We start from the raw sequence: 13,517 nt of genomic DNA on the forward strand, positions 1-13,517 counted from the left end.
GTGAACCATGATGCTGGAATGTAATTCACACCCATGTTGAAATAATTTCCTACTTTTTCATGACTACGTTTGTAAAATGATTTAAGACAGAATCTGTTACTTGTCTTGTTTTATGTTTGTATGACGACGTAGGAGACGCACTGAAAGCTACAATGAATGCTTCTCATTATTGCCCCCTGCAGAAAAAGATGGACAAAGGCGAGTACAGCGATCCTCAGAGCTTTGCGACAGACATCAGGTTAATGTTCTCCAACTGCTACAAGTACAATCCTCCAGACCACGAGGTGGTGGCCATGGCCCGTAAACTGCAGGTAACCACAGCCTCTGACTAGGAGGTCATTGGGTCAGTGATGAGCTTTTGCTGTGTTGTGGTAAAATGAGCTGCTCGTTGCAACCACAGACAGTGAACTATAAACCCAGTGTGAGGAATGAAGGTTCACTCTGTCAGACGTTCAGGGTGTACGAGGTTAGCTAAAAGCTGCATTCGCTGAGCCGCCGTCAGCATGTGGGTCCATCCTGGACCTGCAGCCAGAAAGAAGTACAGGCAGCACCAAGCAAACATTACTCATCTTAATTAGTTAATGATAATTATTAACAAGTTAACGGCAGCTAGACGAGGTCAGTGTGACAATAAATCAAATGTTTGTGTCTCTGTAAGCAAGAACTTTAATTCTCAGAGCAGGAACTCCTGAGCTCCATGTGAAGGTAGTCCAAAGTCTTCAGAGGATTTTACAGCTTTATAACATTAAAAGTGAAAATATATCAAACTGTTTGAATAGTTCACTTTAAATAAAACACAGTTAAAGCACACGTCGCACTGAAATCATAACAATTTAGATTTAGGCTATTAGTGACTATCTAATGATCCACCGGGATTACTTTGTGCACTTCTGTGACCGGTTTCAAAGTAGACGGCATTCGCAACAAACAGCTAGAGACTTCTGAAAACAAAGTACTCATGAGACAAGTGACGTAGCAACAACCCCAATTACAATGAAGTTGGACGTTGTGTAAAATGTAAATAAAAACAATGCAATGATTTTCAAATCCTCTTCAACCTATATTCAATTAAATACACCACAAAGACAAGATATTTAATGTTTAAACTGATAAACTTTACAAAAGACTGGGAAAGTTGATGAATGCTCAAAGAACACCTGTTTGGAACATTCCACAGGAACAGGTTAATTGGAAACAGGTGAGTGTCATGATTGGATATACGAGGCCTGTCCAAAAAGTATCGGACCTTTTTATTTTTTGCAAAAACCATATGGATTTGAATCACGTGTGATTGCATCAGCCAAGCTTGAACCTTCGTGCGCATGCGTGAGTTTTTTCACGCCTGTCGGTTGCGTCATTTGCCTATGAGCAGTGGTCCACCCCTCTCGTCGGATTTTTATTGCGAATAAATGTCTGAACGATTTGAACGACGCGCGGAATTCCTCCGCTCCTCTTTCCATGACAAAAACTCCTGTAACAGTGGAATGTGCCGTTCATTTCCAAACTGGACGCTGTCTTTTATCCGGGACATCCTCTGACTAGCACAGGAATTGCAGAAGACATGGACATCAGCACTTTTTCAGCACATTGAGACAGACGTGCGGAGGTATTCCGTGCATCGCGGTGGAGCCGCATGGCGCAAAGCAATGCCGTGATGAAGCCTCACAGGACATGTTCTGGCATGTCCAGGCTCATCCACAATTTCTCGGTTAGTCACACGACTGAAAACCCACTGACAGCTGTCTGAAAGCCATCTCAAAGCCATCCTGTGAGACCAACACGGAGGTGGTTTTGTCCTGCGCCATGAACGGCATGATGCCGCATCCGTCCGCTTTTCTTTCCATGAAAAAAACTCCTTTAACAGTGGAATGTGCCGAAAAAGTACTGATGTCCACGCCTTTTTCCTTTTTTTGTGGAAGTCAGACGACGTTCCGGATCAACAAAGCCTTCACGTTGGAAATTATCTGGTTGATTCAGCCTGTCGATCGGCGCTGGGAGCGCAGTGCGCTCAGCAGCTGTGGGCCGTCCTTAAAGCGGCAGTAACACTCCTTAATCTGTGTAATCCCGACAAAATCGTCCCTGAAAGCCATATTAATTTTCCGAACGGTGTCCACCTGGAGGTCTCTCACAGTTTCTGGAAAAAAATTGATGCAGCAAAGCTCCAAATCATTCAGACATTTATTCGCAATAAAAATCCGACGAGAGGGGTGGACCACTGCTCACACAAAGCCTGCTCACAGGCGAATGACGCAACCGACAGGCGTGAAAAAACTCACGCATGCGCACGAAGGTTCAAGCTTGGCTGATGCAATCACACGTGATTCAAATCCATATGGTTTTTGCAAAAAATAAAAAGGTCCGATACTTTTTGGACAGACCTCGTAAAAGGAGCATCCCCAACAGGCTCAGCCGTTCACAAGCAAAGATGGGACGAAGATCACGACTTTGTGAACAACTGCGTGAAAAAATAGTCCAACAGTTTAAGAACAACGTTTCTCAACGTTCAATTGCAAGGAATTTAGGGATTCCATCATCTACAGTCCATAATCAGAAGATTCAGATAATCTGCAGAACTTTCTACACGTAGCAGCAAGGCTGAAAACCAACATTGAGTGCCCGTGACCTTTGATCCCTCAGGTGGCACTGCATTAAAAACCGACATCATTGTGTAAAGGATCTTACCGCGTGGGCTCAGGAACACTTCAGAAAAACATTATCAGTTAACACAATTTGTCTCTACATCTACAAGTGCAAGTTAAAACTCTATGGAGCGAAATCCAGGCCAAAAGTTTTGTAATCTGAAAATAAAAAACGATTGAAAAAATACATTTTTAAACTGAAAATTTAATGTTTGTTCTTGAATTTTATAATCATTTAAAAAGTATTATTAAAATAAAAATAAGTGTAAGATATATATTTTTCAGTTTAAATAAATTTTTGATTCAGCTCTGTAATTATTTTGATCAAATAATTTATTTTCATTCATATTTCTTTTTTTCACCTTCAGATCTTTTTTTCACTTTCAGATCTTATTTTTTCAGTTTCAAACTTTTGGCCCCGTTCTGGCGTGGGAGGGCATGGCTTTGATTGAGAGGGGCGTGGAATTGTGAGTGACAGGAAATCAATCAGTCCTCACATGATGTTGCTTTCAGGAAACGTGGGTACTTTGATAGATAATGACTCTGTTCCTGTCTCCTTCGTTTATTTACTACGCGGCTGGCGCGTGAAAGAAAATAGAGAGAATGAAAGCTTATTACGAGGCTTTAAACCCTCGAGATAAAGCTGTTTATTGTGATCGATGTGTAGCAGTTGGTTCAGTGGATCCGTATGTTGAACCGGATAGTGAATTTAATGACGATGTAACAAAGTGGCAGTTTCACAGCGTAAACTTAATGTGACCAGAACCAAGCAGACCACCCGTGAATCCAAAGCCAAAGCCGGAAGAGCACTCCGGCTACTGGTGGTGTGAAGAAACCTCGCCGTTACAGGCTCGGCACTGTGGCGCTGCGAGAGATCCGCCGCTACCAGAAATCCACCGAGCTGCTGATCCACAAGCTGCCGATCAGGTCAGCCTCGCCGGCCTCCTGCAGAGCATCACAGCGGAGCTCTGAAAGCGGAGGTCGGTCTTGAAGTCCTGAGCGATTTCTCTCACCAGGTGCTGGAAGGGCAGCTTGTGGATCAGCAGCTCGGTGGATTTCTGGTAGCGGCGGATCTCTCTCAGCGCCACAGTGCTGGGCCTGTAACGGCGAGGCTTCTTCACACCGCCGGTAGCTGGAGCGCTCTTCCGGGCGGCTTTGGATTTGGATTTCCGGGCGGTCTGCTTGGTTCTGTCCATATTAACGCTTCCTTCAGATCTGCTGAGCCTGGTCTCTTTGTGTCACTTAGAAAGCTCGTAACACTTCACTGCTTGTTGCACAATAACTGCTGGCAGCCTGTAAAATGAGCGACCTGCCTCATTTTCATGCGGCGATGCTGCGCTGCGTTCACGGTCTTGTGTGAATTTGGGACACATAGGTTGTTTTTTTTAAGTGTACGTGTTAAACTTTACAATCCTGCATATTTTCCAGTTTTTAAACATCAAAAGTGACCAAAAATGAGTGGTCTAGAATTACTTGTAATAGACTTCTTTGTCCTTAGCATCACTTTATTTACAGGTATCAAGACAACACAGTGGAGAGAAAGTGTTAAATCATTATCTATCAAAAGACCCACGTTTCCTGAAAGCAACATCATGTGAGGACTGTTTGCTCTCCTGTCACTCACAATTCCATGCCCCTCTCAATCGAAGCCACGCCCTCCCACGCCAGAATAGGGCCAAAGGTTTGAAACTGGAAAAAAAAGATCTGAAAGTGAAAAAAGATCTGAAGGTGAAAAAGAAATATGAATGAAAATAAATTATTTGATCAGAAAAATTACAGAGCTGAATCAAAAATGTATTTAAACTGAAAAATATATATCTTACACTTATTTTTATTTTGATAATCCTTTTGAAATGATTATAAAATTCAAGAACATTGAATTTTCAGGTTCAAAATTTATTTTCTCAATCTTTTTTTATTTTCAGATTACAAATCTTTTGGCCTGGATTTAGCTCCATAAAACTCTACCATGCAAAGTCAAAGTCATACATCAACAACATCCAGAAACACCGCCGCCTTCTCTAGGCCCGAGCTCATTTGAAATGGACAGACACAACGTGAAAAAGTGTGCTGTAGTCTGATGAGTCCACATTTCAAATTGTTTTTGGAAATCATGGACATCATGTCCTCTGGACAAAAGAGGAAAAAGACCATCCAGATTGTTACCAGCGCAAAGTTCAAAAACCAGCATCTGTGATGGTATGGGGGTGTGTTAGTGCCCATGGCATGGACAACTTACACATCTGTGATGGTATGGGGGTGTGTTAGTGCCCATGGCATGGACAACTTACACATCTGTGATGGTATGGGGGTGTGTTAGTGCCCATGGCATGGGCAACTTACACATCTGTGATGGTATGGGGGTGTGTTAGTGCCCATGGCATGGGCAACTTACACATCTGTGATGGCACCATCAATGCTGAAAGGTACATCCAGGTTTTGGAGCAACACATGCTGCCATCCAAGCAACGTCTTTTTCAGGGACGTCTCTGCTTATTTCAGCAAGACAATGCCAAGACACATTCTGCACGTGTTACAACAGCGTGGCTTCATAGTAAAAGAGTGCGGGTACTAGACTGGCCTGCCTGCAGTCCAGACCTGTCGCCCATTCAAAATGTGTGGCGCATTATGAAGCACAAAATACGACAACGGAGACCCCCAGACTGTTGAACAACTGAAGTCGTCCATCAAGCAAGAATGGGAAAGAATTCCACCTACAAAGCTTCAACAATTAGTAGTGTTCCCAAATGCTTATTGAGTGTTGTTAGAACGAAAGGTGATGTAACACAGTGGGAAACATACAGTAGTGTTCAGAATAATAGTAGTGCTATGTGACTAAAAAGATTAATCCAGGTTTTGAGTATATTCCTTATTGTTACATGGGAAACAAGGTACCAGTAGATTCAGTAGATTCTCACAAATCCAACAAGACCAAGCATTCATGATATGCACACTCTTAAGGCTATGAAATTGGGCTATTAGTTAAAAAAAAAAAGTAGAAAAGGGGTGTTCACAATAATAGTAGTGTGGCATTCAGTCAGTGAGTTTGTCAGTTTTGTGGAACAAACAGGTGGGAATCAGGTGTCCCCTATTTAAGGATGAAGCCAGCACCTGTTGAACATGCTTTTCTCTTTGAAAGCCTGAGCAAAATGGGACGTTCAAGACATTGTTCAGAAGAACAGCGTAGTTTGATTAAAAAGTTGATTGGAGAGGGGAAAACTTATACGCAGGTGCAAAAAATTATAGGCTGTTCATCTACAATGATCTCCAATGCTTTAAAATGGACAAAAAAAACCAGAGACACGTGGAAGAAAACGGAAAACAACCATCAAAATGGATAGAAGAATAACCAGAATGGCAAAGGCTCACCCATTGATCAGCTCCAGGATGATCAAAGACAGTCTGGAGTTGCCTGTAAGTGCTGTGACAGTTAGAAGATGCCTGTGTGAAGCTAATTTATTTGCAAGAATCCCCCGCAAAGTCCCTCTGTTAAATAAAAGACGTGCAGAAGAGGTTACAATTTGCCAAAGAACACATCAACTGGCCTAAAGAGAAATGGAGGAATATTTTGTGGACTGATGACTATGGTGTTGGGTCTATATATATCGCATACCAGGTATCATGGATCAGTTTGGATATGTCAAAATACTTGAAGAGGTCATGATGCCTTATGCTGAAGAGGACATGCCCTTGAAATGGGTGTGTTAACAAGACAATGACCCCAAGCACACTAGTAAACCAGCAAAATCTTGGTTCCAAACCAGCAAAATTAATGCCTCGCAGATGTGAAGAAATCATGAAAAACTGTGGTTATACAACTAAATACTAGTTTAGTGATTCACAGGATTGATAAAAAAGCAGTTTGAACATAATAGTTTTGAGTTTGTAGCGTCAACAGCAGATGCTACTATTATTGTGAACACCCCCTTTTCTACTTTTTTTTTTACTAATAGCCCAATTTCATAGCCTTAACAGTGTGCATATCATGAATGCTTGGTCTTGTTGGATTTGTGAGAATCTACTGAATCTACTGGTACCTTGTTTCCCATGTAACAATAAGAAATATATTCAAAACCTGGATTAATCTTTTTAGTCACATAGCACTACTATTATTCTGAACACTACTGTACCACTGTCCCAGCTTTTTTGAAATGTGTTGCAGCCATCCATTTCAAAATGAGCAAATATTTGCACAAAAACAAAGTTTATCAGTTTGAACATTAAATATCTTGTCTTTGTGGTGTATTCAATTGAATATAGGTTGAAGAGGATTTGCAAATCATTGTATTCTGTTTTTATTTACATTTCACACAACATCCCAACTTCATTGGAATTGGGGTTGTACTAGAAGCTTCCCAACGTGCCTTGCAATGGAATGTAATTTTTTCAATTTAATTTATTTTCATTTATATAGCGCCAAATCACAACAAAGTTGCCAAAAGGCGCTTCACACAAGTAAGGTCTAACCTTACCAACCTCCAGAGCAAGAACACAGGCGACAATGGTAAGAAAAAAAACTCCCTCTGAGATCTGACATCATTCCTCTTACATCAGTGGTCTGTGATCACTCACTTATTAAGTTTACAGTTTCACTGCCATGTTTAAAGGAACAACAACCTTATTTATCACTGTGGCGATGGATCAACTCCTCAGCTAAGACTGAACTCGAAGCTAGACTGCCTGATGTCTTAGCTTCACATTTGGCAAATACCCAGTCAGTAGACAGACTTGTGGATAGTTTAAACTCAGTGCTCAAAACTACACTTTACATGATTGCGCCACCTTTATTAAAACCGTGCCTCCTCAAATCACAGTCACCGCGTGACCTCAAGCATAAAGCTAGAGGTCTAGAACAGAAATGGTGTAATTCAAAATTAGAAGTATTTCACCTTGCGTGGCGTGATGCTATCTTAGACTATAATCATGCATTACTGGCTGCAAAGTGGACCTATTACTCTGATTTGATCAACAAAAACAAGCATAACTCAAAGTTCTTGTTTGACACGATACACTTATTCATGGACAGCCACCTGTAGTTTATTAAATATCTTGTCTGATGTCATGCCTGACCAGTCGTTCTCACTGTGTTTTCTACAGTAACACTCCCTCTAACCTTAGTGACATGAAATTTCCGGTTCCACAGGCGTCCGTCTTAGGCCCCCTGCTTTTCTCCCTTTATATAGCACCCTTTGGGCACATATTGTGGCGCTTTAGGATTACCTTTCACTGCTATGCTGATGATACTCAGTTATATATGCCGATAACTGCTGGTAATCTCATTCACATAAAATCCTTAGAAGATTGCCTTGCATCAGTGAGAAGTTGGATGTCTAGAAACTTCCTACTTTTAAACTCTGACAAGACTGAAATGATAGTTCTTGGTCCAGTGAGACATCGGCATCAATTTGACCAGTTAACACTCAACCTAGGCTTGTGTGTCATATGTCACACTGACAAAGTGAGGAACCTTGGGTTAATTTTTGGTCCTACGTTGTCCTTTGACCTCCACGTTAGAGATATTATGAGGACTGCTTTCTTCCACCTGCGAAATATAGTGACGATTCGTCCCATCCTGTCTATGGCTGATGCTGAGACCCTGATCCATGTGTTTGTCTCTTCTAGATTGGACTACTGCAATGTTCTATTTTCTAGTTTACCTCAGTCCATCATTAGGGCTCTCCAGTTGGTTCAAAATGCTGCTGCCATACTTTTGACAGGAAGCAGAAAGTTTGACCACATTACACCCATTTTGGTGTCTCTTCACTGGCTTCCTGTCCCAGCGAGATCAGATTTTAAGGTTCTGCTACTAGTCTATAAAATTGTTCGTGGACTGGCACCTCCCTACCTAGCTGACCTAATTAAACCTTACGTACCGGCCCGGGCTCTGTGTTCTCAGGGTGCAGGACTACTTTGTGTCCCTAAGGTGAATAACAAGTCTGCGAGTCACAGAGCTTTCTCTTATCGTGCCCCTGTTCTGTGGAATAATCTCCCTGCGTCAATAAAACAGTCAGATTCTGTGGAGACTTTCAAGTCCAGACTTAAGACGCACTTATTTTCCCTTTCGTATGACTAGCATACTGACATAGTATAATTCTACGCTTTTTACTCTTTTAATTCATTTAATTGGTAAATGGAGCATGCTGCGGCCTCAACTTTACCTAAATTCTGTCTCTTTTTGTGAACCTTAGGGCTCGTTTCCGGCGATCACCTTAGTATTTCCCAGTGGTGGGCACAGATAACCAAAAAATTAACTTTGATCACAGATAATCAGATAACTTAAAAGTTATCTTTGATAAAGATAAACCGATAAACCACCCAAAAATGTATCGGAAGTTACTTATAACCGATAAATTCCAGTATTGTCTCCGGTACACTTGCAACTACTAACAAGCTGATTTTGAGTTTTAACACCACGATCGCTTTTGGAAGCATCAAAAAGGACAACAGACCCAAACAATGAGTCAGTACTTCTGTCTTTGAGCGTCTTGCCCCCTGCTGGAAGCTCCAGTTTACTACATGGCTTCCAGCACAGACAAGCTGAGAGGAGCTATGAAGCTCAACTCTCTACTCAATTACAATGCTTCCGTCAGGTGAAGGTCTTGGAAAATAAAGCAGTGCTGAGTTATGGTTTGGTGTATAAATAAAATGAATACTGATAGAATAACTCCATTAATGTCAATTCTGTCATTTGTACAAAGTTAAAATATAACATATCTTTTAATGTTGAAAAATGCATTAATTCTGAAGTTTTGTAACACAGACAGATCACAAAGGATTCTGGGTATAATGTGCCTCCACGAACACTGATTGGTTGACTTATACATTATGTAAACCAACACGTTAATGTGAGGTGTGTCGCGTGTTGGTGTTTACAGATAAATGTGCTTTTTTAAAATATTCCATTTTTTATTTATTAAAAAAAAGGCATTTTCAAAAAAAAAAAAAAAAAAACAAGTTGTAATTGGATAACCATCTGATATCACCGGTGTCAAAAATAAATAATAGAACACTGCCATGATCTACTGGTGCCAGACGTTCTGTACTTCAGCTGGGTTTACATTGTCCACGTTTTGGTCCTTTTTCAGATGATTTTTCATTCGTGTGAGAATTTTTTGGATCGCACTGAGTTTCAGGTTAATCGCGCGTCCTGCATCGTTTAGTATACATGGAGTAACGAGCTGTGTTTCACGACCTCGCCGATCGTATGATCAGATGAAAATCAAACCTGTTTGATATTCTGGTCGGCCGTCGTGAAGGTATCCCGCTGCTGATGCGCTACAAGTGTCCAACTGCAGTGTGCCTGTGCAAACACCACAGACCTGTCTTGTAAATTTTTTTTTCCCACATAGCTTTGATGTCTCCCATCGAGAGTTTTTGTAAATTAAGTTTGAAAAAAAAGCTTCTGTTTATGTTTTGCTTCTGGAAACACGAGTCCGACGTGTGGTTTTTGAACGTACAATGTGTGTGAGAACATAAATTGGGGGCTCTTAATTTTTACACCGTGCGGTTCTGTCATACAGTTTGAGCTGGAACCGAGTACAGTGATTGAAAATATCAGCCCAGCTTCAGTTTGAATACAGCCATGAACACTACTGGCCAGTAGATGGCAGTAGAGACCTTGAAAACTTGACAAAACAAAATTCCAGATAATCTCTGTCTGCTACATTTAAGATGCGTGGAATTTAACAAACACAATAACAGCATCTATAAACCCAGAGAATATATTCACAAGAGTTTTACAGGGATGTGAAAACTCCGCAGATCTGCGGAATTCTGTTGATTTCATCTTGGGGAGGGGGGGGTGGGGTGTTAGTGATGTACTCTTTAATCTTGAACATCACTGAGTTTTTAAAATGCTTATCACAAAGCGTTCTCTTTTTTATGACATCGTGTAAGTTTTATAAGTCTGCGGACACTGATCTGTGTGTTACAGATATGAATCAGTTTCCTCGGATCCGCGGAGTTTCGCGGAGGAAAAATGCCACTCAAAGTAGCTGTTACGACAGTTGTCGTAAAGCATGACTGGTTGGTTGCTGCGGCGACGCTGTGTGGCTCCTGTGCAACGCTTAAGCTAAACTTAGCATGTGGACATCCCAAACTTTTAGAGCTTTCAAGTTTTTAAAAGAAGATTTGTGCAGCATGTCTGTGTCACGGAGCGACGTCGCACAGAGAGAAGATGGCGAGAAAGACTGTTTGAAAAAAGGACAAGAATCCGTGGAATTGTTGCTGGCTTCATCACCTTTTTAAGATTTTTTTTCAAGATGGCGCCGCTGTGTTTGGTTCACCGTCCTCGTCTGCTAGACTTTTGATTCTGGGTTTTCTTTTGCTTGTCCTACACAATGTATCATCTCTGATTGTGTATGATCGCTTGACACTGCTGAAAATATGTGATACCTTGAACTGTTTGCCTGGCTGTACTAAAAACGGACAATCGAAGTCGCCTCCACCACCACTCCTAGCTTCTGTACCTCTCTATTTGAGGCGTCTTGCCTGTGTGTTGCCTCGCAGCAAGAAGCGTAGATGTGGAAGGAGGGGGGTATTACACGTCAGGATTAAAACTTAGCTGGGTTTCTCTGGAGGGAAATATCTCAACTGCCAAACAGTGATGTCCATGGAGCGTGGCGGTCTCGGTCTGTGCCGCTCCGGATACCGCTGGCGATGGCTCCGGATGGTCATTCCCAGCACCAAGTATCTGCCTCCATCTTGCCGGCAAACGAGGACTCAGCGCCGGGGCTGCGTGCGGGAGAATCTTCGTCCGCTCAGCCGTGCAGCTCTGCGGCAGACTACAAGTCCCAAGCCGGTGCGCGCAGCGCTGCTGAACGCCCGCTCAATCATGAACAGGACGTTTGTCTGAAATGACTTTATTTCCTCCCAGAAATTGGATCTGTTCATGCTCACGGAGACCTGGCTAAAGCCAGGTGACAACAGTGCTTTCTCTGAGCTCCTCTCCTCTGGTTACTTTTTCCTGAGTGCGCCCGTACAACGAGCCGTGGAGGCGGGCTTGCTGCTGTGTACAAACAGAGCATCAGCTGTCGGCCCATTCCTTCTAAAGTCTACAGTAGTTTGGAAGTGCAATCATTTCTGCTTCAACTGTCACGTCCCATACTGGGTGCTGTAGTTTATCATCCTCCCAAATACAACAAGGATTTCATCTCTGAAATGTCAGATTTTCTTTCAGAAATAATATCGATTTATAACAGTTTTTTCATTTGTGGGGACTTTAACATTCATGTCTGTTGTCCTTCCAGTCAGCTGACAAATGAGTTTAAAAGCCTTTTGGCCTCTTTAGATCTGACTCAGTTTGTAAACGCTCCCACACATCAGCGCGGCAATACACTGGACCTAGTTATCTCCTACGGTCTCCCATTGTCTGTCTCTGAAATATGTGACACCTGTATCTCTGACCATTTCCCCATTATATTTAATTTCACTGTCTGTCCCCCAGCAACTAAAACACTTGCCCCTGCCTGTGGCCGCCGTACGTACCATCACTTCAGACACAGTTAAAAAATTCATTGCAGCCTTTGTGAACTCCAATATACATGTTGAACCAACTTCCCAATCCCCGGACGAATTCCTTGCCTCATTCTATTCCACCTGTTCTGGAATCCTGGACACCATTGCGCCTGTCAAATTTAAATCCACCAAACCTACACCAGACCCCTGTTTAAATGACACCACCCGGGCTCTGCAGAGGCGTTGTAGGCAGGCTGAATGCAGGTGGAAAAAAGACAGACTGCATGTATCACTGGAGATGCTTAGGGACTCCTTCTCTGATTACCAACATGCAGTAAAGGAGGCAAAGTGCAAATATCTTTCCAACATAATTTCTACCAGCTGCTACCGTCCCCGAGCATTATTCAATACAATTCAATCAGTCGTAAATCCTACAGATAAAAATTTCAATAATGCAACCACGTCAACTTGTGAAGACTTCCTTCAATTTTTCGTTGACAAAGTGGCATCTGTCAGACAAAGTATAAAACCAAACCACCATATCTCTACTTTGCCAAGTTCGCCTCCCTCTGTTGTCTCCAGTTCCAGTGTTCTCAAAGAGTTTGTGCCAGTGTCGCTCTCTCAGCTTTCTGAGGTTGTGCAGAAGTTGAGACCTACCACCTGTCCCCTGGACATAATTCCACCAAAGATGCTGAAACAATTTTTTGACACAGTACGACCAAGGCTTCTTCAACAACTGTTTAAGATCTGGGTCTGTTGCGGCTGTTTTCAAACAGGCTGTGGTCAGACCGCTGCTTAAAAAACCAAACCTTGATCCAGTAGTACTGTCAAACTTCAGACCAGTGTCCCACTTGGCTTTTCTCTCCAGAATTCTAGAGAAGCTTGTTTTTAATCAGTTGCTGTCTTTTCTGGACCAGAATCAGGTTTTTGATAAATTTCAGTCAGGTTTTCATACACGCCACAGTACTGAGTCCGCGCTGTTGAGAGTCCAAAATGACATCCTGTTGTCCCTGGACTCAAAGAGACCTGTACTGGATGACATCCAGCTTTACTGCTCCTTTAAGCCATCTGAGATTAAGAGGCTTGATTCCCTCCTCCATTGTTTGGCGGAAATAAAACAATGGCTAACGAATAGCTTTCTTCAGCTCAACGCAGACAAAACAGAGACATTGGTTATTGCCCCTGATGCCCATTTTCAGTACTTGGGAGACCTGGGCCAGTCTGCTAAATCATGTCTTCGAAACTTGGGTGTCATCTTTGACAAAGACATGTCTTTGGTACAGCATTGTAAACAGCTGACGAGGAATTGCTTCTTTCAATTAAGAAACATCTCTAAGCTCAGGAAAATGGTGTCTCGAAATGATTTAGAGCTTATTATTCATGCTTTTGTGTCAACACGTTTAGACTATTGTAACAGTTTGT

General features: G+C 42.2%; 1 protein-coding gene across 3 annotated transcripts in view; it reads left to right on the forward strand.

Moving 5' to 3' along the window:
- Positions 1-13,517, forward strand: part of LOC117511372 (bromodomain-containing protein 3-like) — a 111,850-nt gene that overhangs the window by 59,273 nt on the left and 39,060 nt on the right. For all 3 annotated transcript variants that reach the window (XM_034171418.1, XM_034171420.1, XM_034171419.1), the window contains exon 8: positions 183-311. In XM_034171418.1, coding sequence (XP_034027309.1) covers positions 183-311 — 129 coding nt within the window. The remainder of the gene's footprint in view (positions 1-182; positions 312-13,517) is intronic.

Source organism: Thalassophryne amazonica, chromosome 5 (assembly GCF_902500255.1).
Source record: "Thalassophryne amazonica chromosome 5, fThaAma1.1, whole genome shotgun sequence".
Lineage (NCBI taxonomy): Eukaryota > Metazoa > Chordata > Actinopteri > Batrachoidiformes > Batrachoididae > Thalassophryne > Thalassophryne amazonica.